Source organism: Geospiza fortis, unplaced genomic scaffold (genome assembly GCF_000277835.1).
Source record: "Geospiza fortis unplaced genomic scaffold, GeoFor_1.0 scaffold2, whole genome shotgun sequence".
NCBI classification, from domain to species: Eukaryota; Metazoa; Chordata; class Aves; order Passeriformes; family Thraupidae; genus Geospiza; species Geospiza fortis.
In genome coordinates, this window is record NW_005054366.1 from 1,659,653 (window position 1) to 1,680,299 (window position 20,647).

Consider the following 20,647-nt stretch of genomic DNA (forward strand, 5'->3'; position numbering starts at 1 on the left):
AGCCATCCCCAGAGGAGCTGTTAGTGAGGCAGGGCAGGGAGAGCTGCAAGGGTGGACTGCAAATGGCCATGGAACAGTGCAGAAGGGGAAGCAGGGCACTGCAGACAGCACTTGGGTGCTGCTGGTCTTTGGCAGACCCTGCAAATGAGGTGTTTGTTAAAACCAAGCACCTTCACATGCTTGCAGAAGGGCACAGAAGGTTCCTCCAGAGGGAATAATCTACACTGTGTCTGTATCAATTCCAAGGACCTATGCACCCTTCCTTTAATAGAATCACAGAATCATACAATGCTTTGGGTTGGAAGGAACCTTAGAGACCATCCCATTCCACCTCCTGCCATGGGCAGGGACACCTTCCACCATCCCAGGGTGCTCCAAGCCCCATCCAACCTGGCCCTGGACACTCCCAGGGATGGAGCAGCCACAGCTTCTCTGGGCAACCACCCTCACAGGGAAGCATTTCTAATCCAACATTTAACCTGCCCTCTGTCAGTCACTCCTGACACAAAGGCTGCCTTGGAGCCAGAGCTGACTTGTGCTACAACACAGATTTGTGCTGCCAGCAAGGCTGAAGATTTTGAACACCAAGAAACTTTGGTGTGGAAAGTGCCAGCTCCATACAACCCAGGCCCCTGAGCACCTCATGGAGGTGAATGAGCCCAAACTTGAGAAAAACACTGTTTAAAACCCAAGTAAATTCTCGATGTGTGCTATAAATACCACACTGCCTTCACTCCCTCATCCCTGCTCTGTTATCCATATTTCTGCTGTTCCCACAGAGGTTTCCGTGTTCCTCTTGGCTATGCAGGTAATGCAGGAACAGCAGGACATTGCAGTTATTTCCTTGTACGTGTCAGCACTTTCCTATTTGCTTTTGAGTACCCACCAAAAGATCAGGGATTAAAGTCTGGCAGCACATCCTGGTCATTTCTCAGAAGCCTTGAAGAGTATCAGGTCCCTGGAGAATGCTGTGCTCTACGGAGAGAGGGGGGAGCTGGGGGGGAAACCTGAGGAGCAGAGCTTTACATTCTTTCTGGGTTTTAAGGATGGTTTTAATACAATCTTCAGAATCCAGAAAGAAACCAAGAAATGCCCATCAGCTGTAGATGAGGTAATTAGCATTTCCCCACCCCTTACAGCAGTTCTGCATGAAGGTCAGAGGAGCACCAAGGTCTCATTCTATTCCAGGTGGGCCAAATTCTGCCCAGATTTACCAAACACAATCACAGCAGTCAGGGAGGACACACAACAAACCAAAGCAATCTGAGGGTATTTAACCTGAAATGCCACCACTGTGGGAGGGAGCTCAGACCCTCTGCTGGTCACAGGGAAGGGGATGCCCTGGTAAGGTGGCCACCCACCCATGATGACTGAAACCAGCATTCCTTCTTATTGCTTTTGCAGAAGAGGGAAAGAAAGCACCAAGCAACGTCCAGGTAACTCCTGCCAGTGACTCTGAGCCCAGCAAAGACACACAGAAGGCAGATGTGCCACAGGATGGACAGGTACCCAAATCAGGAGCACAGGCACCAAGTGCCCACCCAGGCTGACCTTCACACGTACTTTCCTTCTTCCCTCTCCAGAGCTGCTGGGACAGGACCCAACCCATGTCACTGCCATCTATAAATAGGCTCTGTGTGTAGTAATCTAAGATGCTGGCTGAAACACTTTGGCTTACAAACACAAATTGGGTCCAAATGATGACACCAAGTGATACTGGATAGTATTGACCCCTCAAGTGACTCTTCTGAGGGTACTCCAGGGTAAGGGGAGATAAGAGCACCTGCCTGTCTTGTGCTCACCAGCAGATTGTTCTGTTTTGCTTCCCAAATCCCTTTTGGTTGATTTGGCAGTTCCAATGAAAAAAAGTTTTTTTGAGGACATGAAATATTTGTTTCTAAAAGATGGTTCTAGTTAATGGATGCCCACCAGTGTTTTCGAGGACATGAAATATTTAATTTGTTTCTAAAAGGTGGTTCTAGTTAATGGATGCCCACCAGTTAACAATACACAGGTGCTGGGTTGGGGTGTGCCTGAGTCCTGTCCCACAAGAGCTGTGGCTGCCCTCAGCAGGTTACAAATGTGAGCTCTGCTCAGGTGAGGCCACAGTGAGTAACTGCAGCTCCTTGTTCTGCTCCTTGTGTGAAAATATATTGGCTTTTTGATTTTTTATTCTGTGTACAGCCCCCCCCATCAAGCAGTGACACCTCAGACGACAGCAGCTCTGAGAGCCAGGAGGACAGTGATAGTGACAGCACAGAGAGTGATGACAACGATGAGCCCTTATCTCTGGAATGGCCAGAATCAAGGACAAAACAAGCGATTTACCTCTTTCTCTTTCCCATTGTCTTTCCTCTCTGGAGCACTCTGCCTGATGTCAGAAACTCGGTAAGAATCCACCTTCCTTCTGCTCCTGGAGTCATGAACTGAGCTATAGATTTCCTCTGGGCCAGAGTCCCTGGGTCCATTTTTCCATGTCTGGAGTCTCTGCATAGTTGAAGGGCTGTTACTGCTGCAGGGAGTGGTACAGGAACCCCAGCTGCAGTGCAATGTCATTCCAAAGACTTAATTTAATAAACCACAAATTCTAGCAACTACAGGTCACCTAATCAAGCTGAAAAACAGCAAATAGAGACCAGGGTCCAAGTTAAAGCAATCAATTGCAGTGAAGTGTTTCAGGTGAATAGTTTTCAATGGGGACTATTAACTTCCCTGAAACTTCTCTTTTTTCTTTTCAAACTTGATTTCAACAGGAATCAAAAAAATTCTTTGTCATCACATTTTTTGGATCCATCCTCTGGATTGCTGCATTCTCTTATCTCATGGTGTGGTGGGCTCACCAGGTGAGAGGTTTTGTTCTTTCTGCAAATCCCCATTTCAGAACAAGTAGATGGAGAGAGGGGACAACGTTACTGTGGCATTTTATCTGATGAATTACAGCTGCAGTCATCCATCACAACAGCAGAAACTTTCTTTTGTTAGAACCCAAAAGGGAATTTTTGATTTCCTTTTTTTTTTATTTGACAAAGATTCATTCATTTCTGAGAGCTTCTAAGGGAGTTTGTGCATCAGTAAAAGGAAAAGCACCATCAAGATTTATCTTAAGTCTGACTTTTCATTAATGAATGTTTCTGTGCAGAACATAATTATCCATTACCTAATTAAAATTCTAGGAAAATATAGGTTCTGATTCTGGAAGATGCTAAATGTCCTTCCCTCCCCCATCTTAATATTCACCTGGTATTCTGGGAAATAACACTTCCATCTTATAGGAACAGCCCCCCAGTCTGTATTGAGTGATATATTGCACATGCACAGTAGATCTGATCATGCCTTAAATCCAAGGACTGTCATCTCCAAAGGCCCTCACATCTTGCACAGCTGATGTTAAATTTGCAAAGGTAGACAACATCCAGAAGAGGAGGACTGAGGACAGGAAAACTGTGCTGTAGCTGACTTGACCTTGGCTCGGTGCTGGCATTAATGTGGTCAGATTTCCTACACTAAAGAGCAAATCCAGAATCAACAGACACAGTAAAATGGAACTTATTAATCCTATAAAGCAGGAAAATGCTGCCACATTTATGGGACTTGGAATATTTTAACTCAAATATGGCACAAACCCTAACACTGCACAGAGCAATTGCACTCCATGTTCCACTGCTAACAGCCCTACCCAACGTTGTGTTGATTAGGTTGGTGAAACCATTGGGATCTCAGAGGAAATTATGGGGTTAACCATACTGGCAGCAGGCACATCCATCCCTGACCTCATCACCAGTGTCATCGTGGCCCGGAAGGGCCTGGGGGACATGGCTGTGTCCAGCTCTGTGGGCAGCAACATCTTTGACATCACTGTTGGGTGAGTACCAGGGCCATGCTAAGAGCTGCATTTCTTCTGAAACACAAAGTTACCTGGTTTGAAACCAAACATGCCTCAGTTAATTTTATTTTAGCTGTACTTAAGTGAAGGGCAGCTGAGCAAACCAGTTCCTTTTGAAGAAACCCAACCCAAATCCAAACCCAGCCAGGAAACACAAACTGTTATAACTCATCCCACTATCTTCACCCAAAAATCACCAATCAACACAAAATTACCATTTTTTCAAGACAAAAATGCAAGACATCTTTGGCTAATGTCCAAGCTATACAGGAGCCTTATCTGGTCACTCAGACATTCAGCTCCTGGGGAAGGTCAGTATCAGTGCCTGGATCTCCCATCCTCAACCATCAGGACATTTCTTTATTATAGCTCACCAAGGCACTTAATTCTCAGGTATTACTTTCAAACCATTTTACTCTTGGATTGCATTATGATAGTGCAAGCATTATCCAAATGTAGTTTTGACAGGAAAAACATCCAGTTTAGATTTATGCTGAGCTATATTGAATACAATAATGCACTTTTTTCCCCCTGTAAGAGTTTGGAAAAATTGCTTAGTTATGATGCAGATAATGAACTGCCTTAAAACATTTATTTCAATTACTTTTCCCTTCCTTGCAGCCTACCAGTTCCCTGGTTCCTTTTTTCTATCTTCAATGGCCTCAGCCCTGTGGCAGTCAGCAGCAATGGTTTGTTTTGTGCAATTGTTCTCCTTTTCCTCATGCTCCTGTTTGTGATTATCTCTATTGCTGTCTGTAAATGGAAAATGAACAAATTACTGGGGCTCACCATGTTTGCTCTATACTTTGTGTTTCTGATCATCAGTGTGATGTTAGAGGACAAGATAATATCCTGCCCGGTGTCTGTATGACATGTGGACACTGCAAGATGTCTGTGAGGATCCAGCAACATCAAAAGGGGGTTGAGGTAGCAGTTGTTCTACTGAAAAAAGGCAAACAGAATTGTAACAAACTTACTGAAAATAAGATTCCTTTAACATGCTAAAAAATAAATCAAATCTTAACTGGTGTGTCAGCCTCTACTGTTTTTCTTTAGGATCAGAACAGTATTAAATGAACAATATTAAATAACACACACTTAGGCACTTGTGGAAAGGCTGAAACAATTTAGATGCATCAAATTTTCACTATGGCTGATCCTCTCAAGTTAAAGGAGCTGATTTTCACCACGTAATATTTACTCATGATAGGAAATTTTCAGGAACATGCTCTAAATTAGTCAGTGAACTGCTCAAACTCTCTGAAATCAATGAATTTTACTTCAATGGGAAGAGAATCAGACTGATGTGGCTGGGCCTTTATGGAACCGCCCTGCTTAAAATCCCTGTGTGGATTTTAAGCTCAGCAGAGAACTCTCTCAAACTGCACTGAGCTCCTTTCAGATCTGTACCTGATCTTGCAATGCAGTGCCTAAAACTCCTGTGAAGTGCCACTGGTACAGGCGTGATGGCACCTGGGTTTACATCTCACTGCAAAAAGGGGTTAGAACAGCACATTGCCTCTAATCTAAACTAAAGCCAGGAATCAAATACAACAAGGAGCTGAATGCTGGGGGTTTGTTTTCATCCTGACACTAATCTCTGACAGTTACGGATTATTTAACCAGCACTAATTCCTCTTGTTAACACTGACTTCTATATAGACAAGATGAAAAAATGCCACTGCCATCACCAAACCTGAGAGGTTTATTGTTAACAGCTGATGGGAGCACACATGTTAAGAGTTGCAGACATTTCTGTCACTCTAATCAATCTAATAAAATGTTAATGAAAATAACCAGAAAGATTTTAAGCTTTTTATTGACTCACTGTAAAACGTCTTTTTTTGGGATGAGACAGAAAAAAACCTTAACATTGTGAACATTGACTTTGCATATTTTAAAGGAACCTACAAACCAAAGCAAACATCCCACATACTGGTTTTTGGTAAATAAAATTTAAACATTACATATTTACAAATCTACAACCATTCATTTAAAAAGTGCTGCTTGCAGACTAACAAAGTACCATTTTTAAATCCCAGTGAGATAATATCCAGAAATACCCTTCTCTATTATTACTATTTGCATCTCCCATTTGTTACACTAAGATTTTACATGCAGGAATTTTCTCTTTCTTGGGATACAAATCATTTAATTTGTGGAAGTCAAATTCATCAGGCTGTAACTGTACCAACAGCAAGACTTCTCATATGGGACACAGCAGTGTCAGAGAAACAGCACAATTTCTGTTCACATTTCAGTATTTCATCTCCAATGATCATTCCAGTGGAACCATAAGTAAAGCAAAATATATATTGCACTGCAAATGTAAAACCTTTGTTTCAGGTTTTGGACATAAGCCTTATTTAGTACACAAAAGGAGAAAATTCAGTTCATACAAAATTTTAAATTGAAAATATGTCTCAAATATTTTATTTATTAATCTTTGTGGTATTGGAAAATATAGTCAAATTGCTTTTCTAATAAAGGAAAATGAGATTTGAAAACTGTTTCAACACTGAATTGTATGATGCTCTAAAAATTATCGACCTCAGGATATGTTTGGAACATTGTGACTCGAACGAGGAAAATTTCCCGCTTATAGTATGTTGTTATTCTGACTCTGTTTTTATATATTTCTACAGTGGACTGACTTGCAACAGACTTTATAAAACAATTCATTAAGTATAATGATTTCACTTGATGAGCTACTACATGATAGCATAATTTAAAAGCACACCCAAATTAACATTGGCAACACTTCAGGAGAGCCGTGCCGGGGATGCAGGACACAGGGATTGTGTAAAGGTTGCACGGACAGCCCTGCTCCCAGGGCAGCATCCACTCCCTGACAGTGCTGGGGGATGCTGGAAAGAAGTCAAACTGGTTGGGTTATAAGTCTGAAGGCAGTTGGAGTCCTTACAAGGAGGCTGGGACGAGGATGGAGGAAGGGCCACGTGTGACAGTGCTGTCCTGTGCCATGTCCTGGGGATGGGGACCGGGCTCGGCTCTTCAGCCACCCCAGAACTGGAGTGGGAAGCTGGGTCATAGCTCAGCCCCTCTAACACCCCATGGCAGCTCTGGAAAAAGCACTTGCTCTCTCTCCTTTCATGGCTTGAAGGTCCTATAGAACAGTGGCTGCCCCAGTGGCAAATGGGAAACAGAACTGCAGGGAGCTGGGAACACGACCTTCCCACAGCACACCCAGCTATGAGCTTAAGTACAGCAACTACCGGAGGCAAGATTTCCATGGTAATGTAGCATTCCTACTGTACAGAGCAGCCATGCACACTAAGGGGTACTTACAGGGAATGTGTTCAAAAATAGCCTGTTTATTTCACAATAGTTCAGAGGAATGAAGAGGATATCTCTACCTTGTACCTGGATGAAAAAAAGGAGCTTCATTTCATGCACAAGGATACTGTACAAGCGTGGCAGTACAAAAAGAGCATAATAAATTGTTAAAATAAATTAAACGTGAAAGATGTTGTAAGTGTAGCATTGCTAGCTCCACCTCAGGTGGGGGGATACGTTCAAGAAGGTCAGCTACATAATTAGCAGCACGTTAGAGAAGAGGCATTACCGGATGGAAGCTGTATCCAAGACTACACTCTGCAATTATCATCAGCACATACCTGCAGCTCTACAGGTTTGAAATCCTTTCTTCTTAGGGCAGCTTCTTCTTACAGCTTTACAGAGGTCTGGGAGTAGGTTACAGAGCTTCATAGCAGCATTACTTTTCATTTAAGCCTCTAAGGCTTGCTCTATTTCACTTAATAAAGTAAATGTGAGCTTTAAAGTTTATCACCTTTCTGCCTAAGTATTGCTGGTTTATTGTACTTGCAAACTAAAGATGTTTTTAAAAACACCTACTGGTAGGCAGACTGCAATATGAAATCTAATGTAACAGTTGAATATTTGGAAGTATTATAACAGCAACAACTAAAATTAGGAGTGGAAAGTAATTAAGATTACTTAAAATAAAGCTGTTTGTTAAAGCACGATTTAAATTTGTTTAGGGTGTTTTATACAGTTCTATGTCTGTTTTCCCACCTCCATGCAAGACTTCTGATATTTCCCTGTAGCCTACCTTCTGGTGAGGAGTTGCTATGTGACTGAGAGCACAGACATTTTTTAAATGTCTAGAACAAGAAAATATGAGGCAAAAGCCATGACTCCACCACAAGGACTGATATAGCAATTTTCTTCAGAGAAAACAAAAAGTTGTTTTGCCTGTGAAATAGACACAGAACATTCCAAGTATGTTTAACTAAGCCCAATATGCCCCAGTAAGTTACATTCCCTATAATTCCCTGTAGCAAGTTTGCTGGATGTACTTGAGTTAGCAGCTTTAGATGGGCATTATGTGGTGCTGTACTGAGTGCTTCAAACACAACCTCTGAGACTCCGAGCGCTGCGTGTTCATGGAGAACTCACTGCAGGCTGGCATTTGTTCCAGGTCACATCTGGAATGAGCCACACTAACAAATGCCAACAGCTGAGATGGGCGGATTCCACAAAAAAATCCATAGGACTCTTCAATGTGGTTTCCCTTTCCTAGGGAGCGGGGAGGGAAGGGAACAGGAGAGGAAGAGGAGATTTCTACAGAAGTGTTTCACAGAGACATCAGTGTATTTGTTAGAGGTTTGCAAAATTTACCATACCTTCCTTCTGATTGCTGTGGTAACACGTTTTCCAAGTGTGCATGAGAGAAATCCTGGATCTCCAGTACTGTCTAGGTGAAGGCTAACATTTTCTATTCTGCTTTAAAAACAAATCACTCTTCAAAAAGTAACTGGACAAGTTACTATAAATAGCAGTGTACTGCAAAAAAAATAAGCACTGTATTGCTTCTGCAGCAAGTCCATTTAAAATTCACTCCAGTAATTTAAAAAAATTAAAAAAATATCAACTTACTATACACAATTTAAAATATGTATAATACAACTTTGTATGCTCTTCATAACATCATGAATATTCTATGTAAACAATAGATTCTGAAGAATTTCCTTCGCTCACATTAGTTTCAGTGCATTGTTTCTGTCCACCTGTTACTTAAACTTTTTTTTTTTTTTTAAGGGAACTGTAATATGTTGTCCCAAGTCAGAGAACTGATTTTGTTTTAAACCTGCCTCTCCACACACCGATTTGCAGAAAGGACAAGGGACAGGGAAATAATATTTGGCCCATTTTGCTCTCTGTCCATCTCCACAACCGCAGCCAGGCCGAATTTCCCGAGGCCTCGTGCCACAGTCCATCGCACGCGCATTCCTGAACACTGAAGACTGAGATGTTCCTTGTGACTGAAGTGGTTATTTTACACAGGGATACGTCATAGATATCACCTCTTTAGCCAGGTACATTTTAAAGATATGGTTCTCCAAAAATCTTTCTGCATTCCATCACTCCAGTGCTCGGTGGTCTGTCGCAGTTATGAGTGTTCTTCACCTGATTAGCGGTGAGACGATCATAGGCCATTTTGTACTCTCTGTCAAAAGCATCTGCAGCAGGGGAAAAACAACTTCAGACAGCAAGCTCAAAACCACCACCCAAATGCCACAACAGCTGCATTTATCAGCACAAAATATCTGTAAAGTCCTTTTTATTTGGCACTTCCCACACAGTGGCACACATCTAATCTACAGATTATTTTTTTCTGGAAGCTGTGCAACTAAGTTTGCATAAATTCATCATCTGTGCTCATTTGAATAGTTGGCAGAACTCACCTATATCAATGTTATCTCTTCCCAGGGCAACAAGTGAAAGAAACAGTATTTCTCTGTAAAGGCTCCTGAAATGGTAAAAAACCCCCAATTTATATACTGCACTGATACAGCACAAAATAATCTCTATTAAAAACAGATTGAAGCATTTAAAGACAACTTATTAAAAAAACCAGCATTTTGAATATAACTCCTGATTATGCCTCCAAAATATTGTTATTTCTGAGCTCTGGGGAATGCCCTGGATGCCTCACACATGGACATCAACCATGGTAGGTCCCCTGGAAGGTGCACCAAGTGCATGCAGAGAGACACATGCACTTAAACACCCAACCAAATTCCACAAAATTTAACCCAGCAAGGAATTTGCTTTTCTGCATTTTCACATTAGCTCGAAAAAGCAGGCGGACAAGCAAACACCTTGTCAATGCTCCAGCTGTTGACAAGCCTGTTGTATATCCTAGAATAAATCAGTAAATCCAGGCAAGAAATGAAAATTCACAGAAATTCATGTTCACCAATTCCACTGCCAACAGAAAAATATCCCTGCCTAAATATGAAACAAAACTTCTCTTAGCTCCTTTTCTGTACACCCTAGAAACAAGTGTAGAGTTTTTATTTTAAAACACCTACTAATTTATAAATAACATTCAATAACAAAATGTACAGATATATACACGATCCCTAGTTCCTATTTTTCAGAGGTAAGTAAAAGAGGTGGCTGTAAAGGGGAGGGAAGAAGAAAAAGTAAAAAGTAAAAAATGGAAAAACTAAGTTTGTGCAAGTTACCATAAAAAAATTCACCAGCATGATAAATTTTGAAAACACTGGTGGAAAAACACTGGGCTTTTTTCTTTAAAAAACACACTAGGAAAATATAATTCACATTAATAAGTTGATTATTGCCCAACGCTGCTCCAGCTAGGCACATTGGTTTGTCTTACCTCTGTCTTTTAACATGTGGCCACTTGTTGAGCCTCTCCAGTATCTGACTCATTGGTCCATACACATCATTCATCTTAATGCTTTTCACCATACTCCTCAAGAGCTCCTGGTTAAAGGAGTCATCATCTTTTTGCAATAACTGGACCATTGGGTACTTCTGGGCTGAAAAACATGAGAAAGGCTGTAAGAATAAACAGATTCTTTGTGTAGCAAGTACAGAGCTGTTAAAAAAAGGCTAAAAAATCTGTGAAAATATTGACATGTATGCAGTGAATAAAACATCAAATCAAAAATTATCAATGTAAAACACAAAAAGCACATAAAAAAACTCAATGGATGCAATGGGCCATGAGCTATTTTCAGGTGTGTGATCCAATACCAGCAACAAAACTGAGTAAGCAAATTCTAAAAATAAGAACATGAGCTAAATGGATGATCTGCATCAATGAAATGTATTCCCTCTCATTCCTCCCATCCCAGTGAAGAAAAAGCCACTGGCAATACCAGTCAATGATTTGAAACAAAAATGCTGGAAAACTAAAACTAGTTCAAGCAGTTTACTGCTAAGCACAGAACCAGCCTCCCTCCCAAAACAAGTCACCCAAACTGAGAATAGCAACACCAAGCTTAACACTCACTCTCAAACAAAAGAGTGCGATTTTGACCTGCAAGACAAAAAGCAGTATGATCAAAAAATCAGTATTGTAGCTTGCGTGAACTATCCACAAAGACATCTTTTCTCAACACACATGGCTTCAGTTGCTCAAAATGACAAACTGTTCTTAAAAAATAGCACCAAAATCCACACAGAACACAACTTACTCTGAGCATTCCACAGAATATACAGAGGCTGCCTTGGATCCTGATGCAATTTCATATTGTCCCATAGCATCTGAATAAGAACATATTTACTGTCCTCTGACATACAGTTCCGTGGAATCTGAACAGGAGAATGCACAAAAACATTTTATTACAAAGTCATGACAGAGGAGTTCTGTATTTAACATGTATCTTCATGTCTCTAGGTCTCATGATAAAAAGCTTTGCTATTAAAACTACACACAGAAAGCTAAATCTGAATGACATCATCAATGACATGGCAAATGAGTGTTTTGCCTATTTTCTACAGTTTCTAAACTTCCTCCTTCTACTGCTTAGCTACTCAAATAGCAACAAAACTGACTAGCAACTTATCCTCCTTGAAACCGAGGATCACAAACTGCAGCAGGATGAGTAAGAGCTGAACACTGGCCCCCCACAAGGACTGCTGAGCACATGTTCCAGAGTTCTGAGTATCTTCCCTCAGCTGACACATTCTTTACCAATTCAGGACTGGGTTCAGCATAGTGCATGACACATTTCCAAGAGTTACTGAATCATGTAATGATTTCCTACATGGGAAAGCAGCCATTTCTCACGTGTCAGTGTTTCCTATCAGATCCCATACCTTGGAGTTCTTATTGCAGTGCTCAGAAGAAAGTATTAATCCTGGTAAGTTGCTGGGCAAGTCCAAGCGCCTGAAATACCACACCAAATTCCAGAACACGATGGGGTGATGATCTACAAAGTCTGCCACTGTTATTGCATGATCCCCTTCATTTTCAAGTAAGCTTTCAAGCTCTTTCCATACCACGAGAGGACTGAGGTAAGGAACCGTTATAGGATCAGGACTAGGCAAGCGCCATTCCAGGCCCAAGGGATCCTGCAGGAACAGAGAAAAAATGCCATTAATTGTAACTAATGTAATGAATGCAGCTGTCTTACAAGGTCTTCTAAATGCTTGTGCTCTCTATAACACACACCAACATCTAAAAGCTACAACTAGCATTAGTTTAAATAATACAACCTAGCATTTACTGCAATTGAGGAAGGTTAATGCTGTTACACATATCTCTAATCTACGGCAAACGTGAAAAAATGACTTTTAAGGTAGAAAAACTACACACTGTTGGTCCTTGCAAAGAAGCAGGCAGGCTACCAGTAGGAATGATATGGCTGATCTTCTGGTTTTCCTTCTCATCTTCTTCCAAAGGACCAAAAGTACTGATGCTCCTTGCTACAGGGTGACTTGTACATTCTGACCCAGAGGCATTTTGTCTTCTTCCTGAGGGGATCTGGATACTTCTGGCATAAACATTGTCATGTTGCTTAGATTTGCTAGAGGAGAGAAAAAAAAGAAGAAAAAAGAATCTCAGTTTTTTGTTTTATTCTGAGTGCTCCAACATGTACACAGACAGACAAAAATAAACTGGAAATAATGGATGTGACAGTTTGAAATCTGCCTTGTCAGTCACCACACTCATTTGTGTTCCAGTGCAAGTTTTATTCCCCCTTGCACTGATGAAGAACACAAACATCCTCTAAAGAGTTCATAAAACTTGCAGAATTACAAATACCAACATGAATTTTTGTATTAGGGATGAAATGGTGCATATCAGGCAGAAAAGCATGATGTGGGCAGATGAGAGATAAGGGACAGGCAGCAGAGAGATCCTCTCTCAAATAAATCTCTCCTCTTCAAAGAATATAACAAATTTATTTCAGTTGATTAAAATACATGCATGTGGCACAGAGAAGCTGAGGGATTCCTAGGCAGGAATTGCATGTATACCTATTTGAATTGATATCCTCTTGGACAGACATCAGGGATGTAGTGAGGCCAACAGTGGCTGTGGTGTTACAGGACTTCCCACTCTGATTGGAGAAAAGGGATGGGAACTGCATATTTTCTGTAGAAGGGCTGGATTTCAGAAAATACCTGCAGGGAAAGCAAAACCTTAAAATCATCCAAAAAAGCCCCCCAAGAAACCTAAATCCCAAACAAAAAGCACTTCCCAACATGAGCAATTAAAATTGAGGAAAATTCCAATATTGTTATTACCGTCCAGGCCGGCGGAGATCTCGGATTTCTATGCTTAAAAAAGGCAGAAATAAATTGCCACAGAAGGGACACGTGGTATTGAGATTTGAATCATCTGCTGTCCAGCCTGCCATGATTTCTTCATCGTGAACCAAACAGTCACAAGTCCGACACCGAGAACAGCTCGAGATGAGGACCTGCACAGGGCAGCAACAGAACCCACTAGAACATGTTCCCAAAGCTACTTTTGTGTCACAAGGCACTTAAAACTACAGCCAAAATCTTTGCCCTTTGATGAATATTCCTCCCACCTGCATACAAGTTCATGCTTTAATTGTTTCCAAGATTAAAATCAACCAGCTGTTTAATAATATTAACAATAACATGCTATCTGTAATCTGCAAGCATAAAAGTAAAGGAATATTTATGCAGCTATATAAATTATGATTATAATTTGAATATGCTTTTGTAGTGACTGTCAGTATTATAAAAACGGGGAAAAAATGCAAATGAACAGGCATTAACCTAAATCTAGTGGAGGAGAGGGTGACCAAAGAAGGTAAGGAAGAGCCACCCAAAACAGCCTAACAGTGAAAAGAAAAGTGATCTTACTAGAAGTTACACCAAGAAATAGCCACTTCTCTCTTCTGTATTTTTAAACATCCAGTGCTACTTCAGACTTGCTATTTTCACTTTGAACAAATTTATCTCCACAGGGGATTTAGATACCTGAATTCAATTGCATCCAATAGCAAACTCTTGAGGACTCAAGCTTAAAGGACCAAAAGATGTGACTGAAATAAAGCCCTTTCTAGAGCAGGATTTGAAATTAAATCGACTTTGTGACAGAAATATCCATCTGTCTTTCAGTGCTTTAGTTTGGAGCTTTGAACTTCACCAGAGATACAGATAACATTCATATTTAAAGACACATGCTCCAAGTCCATCAATTAAAACAGTAAATCATCCTGTACCTCCATGGCATAGTTCTGGAACACGCTGGTACTGCTGGTGCTGCAGGAAGACACCAGCTCTGACTTGTCTGGTAAAGGGAACTTGGAAAGAGAACCTGTTAACAGAAGAAACCCAAAGTACCAGTTATTCAGAAAATGCTTTTTTAGCACCTTGTTTTTCTGCTCAAACAATACTACAGTTATAATAAAATGTGTGATGGAAGATGCAACAAATGAGATACACTGGTACAGAACTGGGGAGTGTGAGGCTGCCATCTGCCCAGCACCAACCAAGGCAAAAATAAAAGCTACCAACAAACTATTTCCATATGTTCACTTTTCTTTGTTAACAACAGTTGGTAGCTTGGAAACAAAATTTAAGTAATTTGTAGCCACACCTTCTGTGTGGACAAAAACTAGGGAAGGGCAAGAGGTGCTGTTTGTACCCCAAATTACATCAGAAAGTGATACAACAGTCATGATCAACTACCTGGCACAGATTAGAAAAAAAATCTAGTCTCTCTGATAATCAGCTTAAAAAGTGGTTTCTAGAAAATTGTAACAGATTTTTAAAAAGTATTTTTACTACTTTTAGAAAACAGAACCAGACCAATGAAGTTACCATTACAATGTTTTTATGGATGTTTTCTAGAGCTGTACAACTTACACAGTTAAGGTGTTTACATGAATACTCAAGGACTCAAAGGATTTCCCATTTGAGGAAGAGTTTTCAGGTAGTAAAAGAGAAATTTACTTCTTCCACAAAAAGGACTAATGACTAGGGTGATCCTAAACTGAGAATTATGAAAGAACAACTTTTAAAACTGGAATGCTTTTGCTCAGATTGATGAATGCCATGGAAAAGCTGTCTCTTACCACACTGGTCAAACTGCTTAGCTGAGCTATCATGGGAAGCTGAGCTTTCCAGGCTTGTCTTGCTGATGCTAATTCCCTTAATTTCTGATGTGGTGTTCTCCTGAGGAGAAGCACTTTCAAAATCATTGCAGACATCTTCATCAGTGAGAGAAGTAGATTCTGAGTCCAGAGCTCCAAGTGATGAAACACTTGCTCGGTCTGAATTTTGATCCTGAGAAAAGAAGTTCCAGTGAGAAAATGAAAGGAAAGCAAAAAATTTTTCCCAAAAAAAGTGGCAGACTTCTTTGTCCCAGTAAATTCCAGGCATGACCTTCCCTCCTTGGAGGATCACAGAACTGTATTCAGAACTGATGCAAAACAAGGCAAGTCCCACTCTAGGTTAAACAGCTACACCAGGATTCTTTTTTAAAGATTCTCCTAACAAAAATAATTGAGTGAAATCATAACCATTTTAATCTTATAATTTTTTCACCCCATTGCTATAAGAATTATCAGCATCTGTAGGAATGCATTAGGATGTACAAGGCAAGTGTCTCTCTCCATTCCCAAGGACTGGGAACAAAAGTAGTTTTGGTTTGAATTGGTAGCAGCAAACAACATTCTAACAAATGACCCGAGAACAAAACTAGCTTTAAATTATTTTGGCAACCAATACAACCAGATTTCCCCTTACTCATAACAGCAATAAAGACTTCAAACCAGCATTTATTTAATTGTTTCTTCTTTAGGTTAAAAGGGAAGCCAGAGCAGTCTTTGTTCTGTCAACACACTTATGTTCTCCCATTAAATATATTCAGAACCCAAGCTAAACTAAAATTTTATTCAGGATATTCAAATCAGGATTCTGGTATACCAAACATGATTAAAACAACTTAATGTACACAGTCTACAATGACACGTCATGCAAGGGATTCATCACATGTGAGTCAGTAATTAAACCTTTACAGAGTTTTTTCCTGAAGTTATTAATAAACATTTACCTTTGCAGATGCAGCATACATTGCAAATTTGGAGTACCACTTGCTTGCTTTCTCTGCAACCCCTTTCCCAGCAGAGAACATGCTGCTTTTCAGAACATCAAACTTGGGAGTCAGCAGCGTGTCCAGGTTGAACGACGGTGATGACACAAGTGTCAGTGCACTGGCTGTGTCCTGCTCCTTGGCTGGGCTGTTTGGGGAATAAGCTGGGGAAGACCAAAGCCTGTCCCTTGGCCTTTCTTCATGTTTTGCATGGTAGCTCTTGGATTTGGTAAGGCTGGGTGGCCTTGGGGAGTTTGGGGGCAGGCTGGACCTCCTACAAGGCTGGATAATGGTTGGGCTCCTTTTATTGGCATTTCTGTCATCAAAGGGTTTTTGCAGCTCAATGCTTGGGGCACGACTGGACAAAGGGCTGCTCATGTTGTTCATGTACATGACTATTTCTTCAGCTAAATCTCTTCTTGCAGATGGAGTAGAGACACTTCTGTCATCATCGTCTTCCTCCTCCTCTTTCTGCTGCTCTGTCTCAGCAACCAGCAGAGACAATGGATCGAATCCAGTTTCAACATCTGTTTTTTCAACTGGCTTTACTGGAAAGCTGCTCTTTCTTTGCAATTTTTTAGATTTTTCACTGGAAGTTTTCACTGCTGTAGGTGTTTCAGGTTCTCCATCCAGGTCTTCCAGATCAAAGATAACAGGAGACTCTGTTTTATCTGTAAAACTGCAATCAAAGGCTGCATCTTCATCACTGGATTCTTTCTCCAGGCTTTCTCTCTTAGACTCTAAAGAAGAAGATCTGATATTAAGAGTTTTTGGCCTTATGCTTTTCTGTAATGCACTAGATAGAATTTTGGCATCAGCTCCCAGTTTTTCAACGATTTCTCCAGGGTTTGCTTCCTGGTTGATCCTGTTCATCATGAGTCCCACTAAGCCATCTCCACTCAGGTTCCGGTTCCTGCTTTCCCACGGCATCTCCCTTAAGTCAGCTTCCACTGCACTTTTATGTCTCTTTCTTAAGGATTTGCTTTTTATAACTTCTGCTTCATTGGCATCCTCAAAAGATGATGTAAACAGCAATCCTACAGAACTCTCTGAAAAACAAATGGAACAAGGTGCTTTATTTGTTGCTGTACAAGAAAACTGAATGAAGTACAGAAGAATGCAAATTTGTCTCATCTTTCCAGCACAACACAGAGATGGAATTCACTATGCTGTGCTAGAGGTTGAAATATTGAGCTGACCATGGTCATAACTTTTAGGAAGGGACAGACAATAAAACACTTAAAAGGGAATAAAATCATACAACCTAAAGAGCATTTTGAGAGACATCATCAGGTCTCAACTGTATTTATTTCTCTCTTTCAGGGACATTGCTACAAGGTTTGAAAGCTAAGGATAGCACAGGTATCAAGGAAATTGTAAAAAAAAGCATCAATTTCTAATTTAATGATTTAGAAACAGAGCCAACAAAAGGAATTATTGTCAGAGAAATCTCCATTGTTTTGCCAGAGCACAAAGATGCTGACTTTAAAGTACATTACAATATTTCAACCATAGCTGACAGTATTATAACAACCAGAACTGACATTACTAAAGACTCATGAAAGCGTCTGAAAGTGTCTTTTTAATTTTACTGCACAGAAACCCCTTGTCCATCCTGAAGAAATTAATTACTTACTGGAAATTCTAAGAAAAAATCCCAAGATTTTGGTGTTTTGTAAGCAGATGTCAACTACAGCAAAGAACAGAACAAACAAGAAGAAAATCTGGAAGTGCAGAATATTGCCATGCATTCTCCTGACACAGCATATGCTGACTCCAACCTAAACTCCCTCCCCCACTTTTCATCAGCCACTGCTATTACAGCAATAAAATACTGCAAGTTTAGTGGACAACAGAACTTAGGAGCACTCCTCAGAACTCATGAGTAACAGACTGGATAGATGTGTGTTTTCCCTGCACTCACCCCGGCTCCCCTCTGCCACGGTGCTGTCAATGGTGCCGTTGAGCCGCACGATGCTGGAAGTGGCTCTGTCATTCCCAGAGTTCTGGTAATTCAGTTTGGGCAGGCAGTCCCCACTCCCTTTTGTGCTCTCCACTTCAGACACTGCAGACAGAAAAGGACAGTTTTGTAGAATCCAATGAACATCCCTCAAACCTCAAGTCCCCATTACCTACTGGACACCTCACAGAGGACTGAGTGACACTGTTGCATCCATCCCAGGAGGCACAGGCTGATCTCTGCCTGGGCAGAGGTTTTCACCATGGAAATTTAACTCCCACCATTACTTCTGGAATGCTCCAAAAGCTAGAAGTTCCATAAGCTTTGCTACACAGAGCCCAGAAATCATTCCAAAATATCTTGTGGTTGTAAAGATTAAGACCACCCTTGCATAGAAGAGGTGTAAGAGTATTTTTCTCCTGCCTTTGCAAGAGCTCAGCTTCACACAGATCTCATTTCCCCCAGGACTACACAGGAGAAATGAAGTAGATGTGAATTATTTATATTCAACTCTTTTACATATGAAACAAAAATTTTATTGCAGGTGGCTACCCAAAATAAAGAATTACTTCTCTAAAGGATTTCAGACAACTTTAATATTATCAAGCTGTTTTCAAACCTGCAAAATGTTTTAGCACATTGTATTATTATAGAGTGCTACATTTGTCTTAATTATGGCCAAAAGTAATAAATTGGAGAGAATTCATTTTCTGCATCCTCAAAAGCTTCATTAAACCTAAATAACTCATCTGTAATCTTACATATATGTTCTCATGATCATGAGCAAGACAACTTTTCAAGAAAATTGAAGAAAAAAATACCAGTGCTGGAAGGAAGATTGTGGTAAAAAACCATTGAACTTATCTAATTCTGTATTTCCTCAGACTTTTATATCACTTGATAATGGGATAGTTAACCCAAAGAGTAGGAGAAAGCCCACTGAAAAATTTAAACAATTATATTATTAGGGGAACATTTACTAACAAGGGTATTGTCCATGAATATACATGGGAATCTGCAGTGCTCAAACCATTTCACTACACAATCTGATCTTCTATGTACTTGCATGAAGTTGATGCTGCTCAACTGCAGTTGAAGGAAACAAGAGCAGCAGATGCAAAACCTGAAGAAATTCTGATACATCTCCCAAACTTTGAGAATTCCAAGAAGCTGGGTAATTTAGACTTCTCAGACTTGCAAAATTTCAGCTGCTCTCCTATTACAGGATTTATAAAGAAACCAGACTAGTAGAAAATGTTTTTCTGTAGATTATGCCTATGAGGCAATTTCATTTTTTAAAAGACAAAAACATTAGGCTATAATTATCATTAAGCCTTTATGCTCCCATTATCACTTATTTGAAACGGGAGAGAAAAAAGAACTGTAATTTTCCAAGTGAAACCATTAGACATCCAGAAAATTACACTTAGAGAAAGAACTTCAGGCAGTAGCATAAACTGGCATTATCACACTCACTCACTGTGAGGAATCAGCTGTCCCACTTAGCTTTTGCTGGAATTCTTATTTATCCCCAATGAACCAGATATCTGTATTCACAAGATACGTACAAGAACTGGAGTCACTCTCCCTCTTGTCCTCCTTTTGTTCTTGGATGTCTTGAAGACAAGTTTTCCCTTGCTTGGCTTCTTCCTTGAGTGATGTGTTATTGGCAGTGTCTGCAAGTCCCCCTATCAGTGCAGGGCAACATCAGAATAAAGACAGTTATGGCATTTAATAGTGTGACATTGCTCAGGGGAATAAATTGAATACCAGCAGTAATTCAAAGGCCTCTTATCAAGAACATTCCAATTAACAGTGAACATTTTACCACTAAATTAAAAAAAAAGAAGAGAGAAAAAGGATTGGCTTATTATAGTATAAACATTGAAGTGATGCTTTAGAGGATGAAATTCAAGGGGTAATGGGCAACATTTCTTTTTAAATACTGAACTAAAGCACTGTTTAATTCTGTTGCCTGGTTTGATCAAAAGGTCATGTCTTTTCAAGACTCCAAGAGGCATCTAAACATGGTTTCATTTTAGTGTACAAGGTTTCTCAGAAACATTAATGTTAACAGAGATGTTAATGCATGATCTTACTCTAGAAATACATGATCTTACTCTAGAAAGTAAAAAGATTTAAACAATGCAGGGGCACACATAAGTTTGTCTGCAAAAATAGATTAAAATGAAAACCCATTCTCAAGCCAAAACACTGCCCAGGTGTAATTAATATGGTCTCTCTCCAGGATCAAGAGGGTCCAACATAATTAAAAGTTTCTTTCCCTCCTTTCCCTAAAGAGGCTGCACTGAATGGCTACAGACAGGGTAAAAACCTTGTTGCTATGGCAAAGATAAGAAAATATTCTGGAATTTATGGGAGAGATTTTGGATTTCTTGAAGAGTCAGCACACATTCCAGCTGTGAGG

General features: G+C 40.3%; 2 protein-coding genes across 3 annotated transcripts in view; one reads left to right on the forward strand and one right to left on the reverse strand.

Annotated features, from left to right (window-relative positions):
* The window catches only part of SLC24A1 (solute carrier family 24 member 1), a 14,206-nt gene extending 9,452 nt beyond the window's left edge, over positions 1–4,754 (forward strand). Inside the window, exons 5-9 of the mRNA XM_031059724.1 lie at positions 1,405–1,505; positions 2,185–2,388; positions 2,754–2,843; positions 3,696–3,862; positions 4,505–4,754. Coding sequence (XP_030915584.1) covers positions 1,405–1,505; positions 2,185–2,388; positions 2,754–2,843; positions 3,696–3,862; positions 4,505–4,754 — 812 coding nt within the window. The remainder of the gene's footprint in view (positions 1–1,404; positions 1,506–2,184; positions 2,389–2,753; positions 2,844–3,695; positions 3,863–4,504) is intronic.
* Positions 4,755–5,684: 930 nt separating this feature from the next.
* The window catches only part of DENND4A (DENN domain containing 4A), a 39,952-nt gene continuing 24,989 nt past the window's right edge, over positions 5,685–20,647 (reverse strand). Inside the window, exons 19-32 of one of the 2 annotated variants that reach the window (XM_031059687.1) lie at positions 19,788–19,907; positions 18,184–18,324; positions 16,221–17,308; positions 15,241–15,451; positions 14,386–14,480; positions 13,433–13,608; positions 13,163–13,309; positions 12,498–12,708; positions 11,999–12,253; positions 11,374–11,491; positions 11,190–11,216; positions 10,551–10,713; positions 9,610–9,674; positions 5,685–9,384 (exon numbers count right to left, since the gene is read on the reverse strand). In XM_031059687.1, the coding sequence (XP_030915547.1) occupies positions 9,248–9,384; positions 9,610–9,674; positions 10,551–10,713; positions 11,190–11,216; positions 11,374–11,491; positions 11,999–12,253; positions 12,498–12,708; positions 13,163–13,309; positions 13,433–13,608; positions 14,386–14,480; positions 15,241–15,451; positions 16,221–17,308; positions 18,184–18,324; positions 19,788–19,907 (2,954 nt within the window). In that variant the 3' untranslated portion in view covers positions 5,685–9,247. The remainder of the gene's footprint in view (positions 9,385–9,609; positions 9,675–10,550; positions 10,714–11,189; positions 11,217–11,373; positions 11,492–11,998; positions 12,254–12,497; positions 12,709–13,162; positions 13,310–13,432; positions 13,609–14,385; positions 14,481–15,240; positions 15,452–16,220; positions 17,309–18,183; positions 18,325–19,787; positions 19,908–20,647) is intronic. The other variant, XM_014308334.2, reaches the window with a different exon arrangement.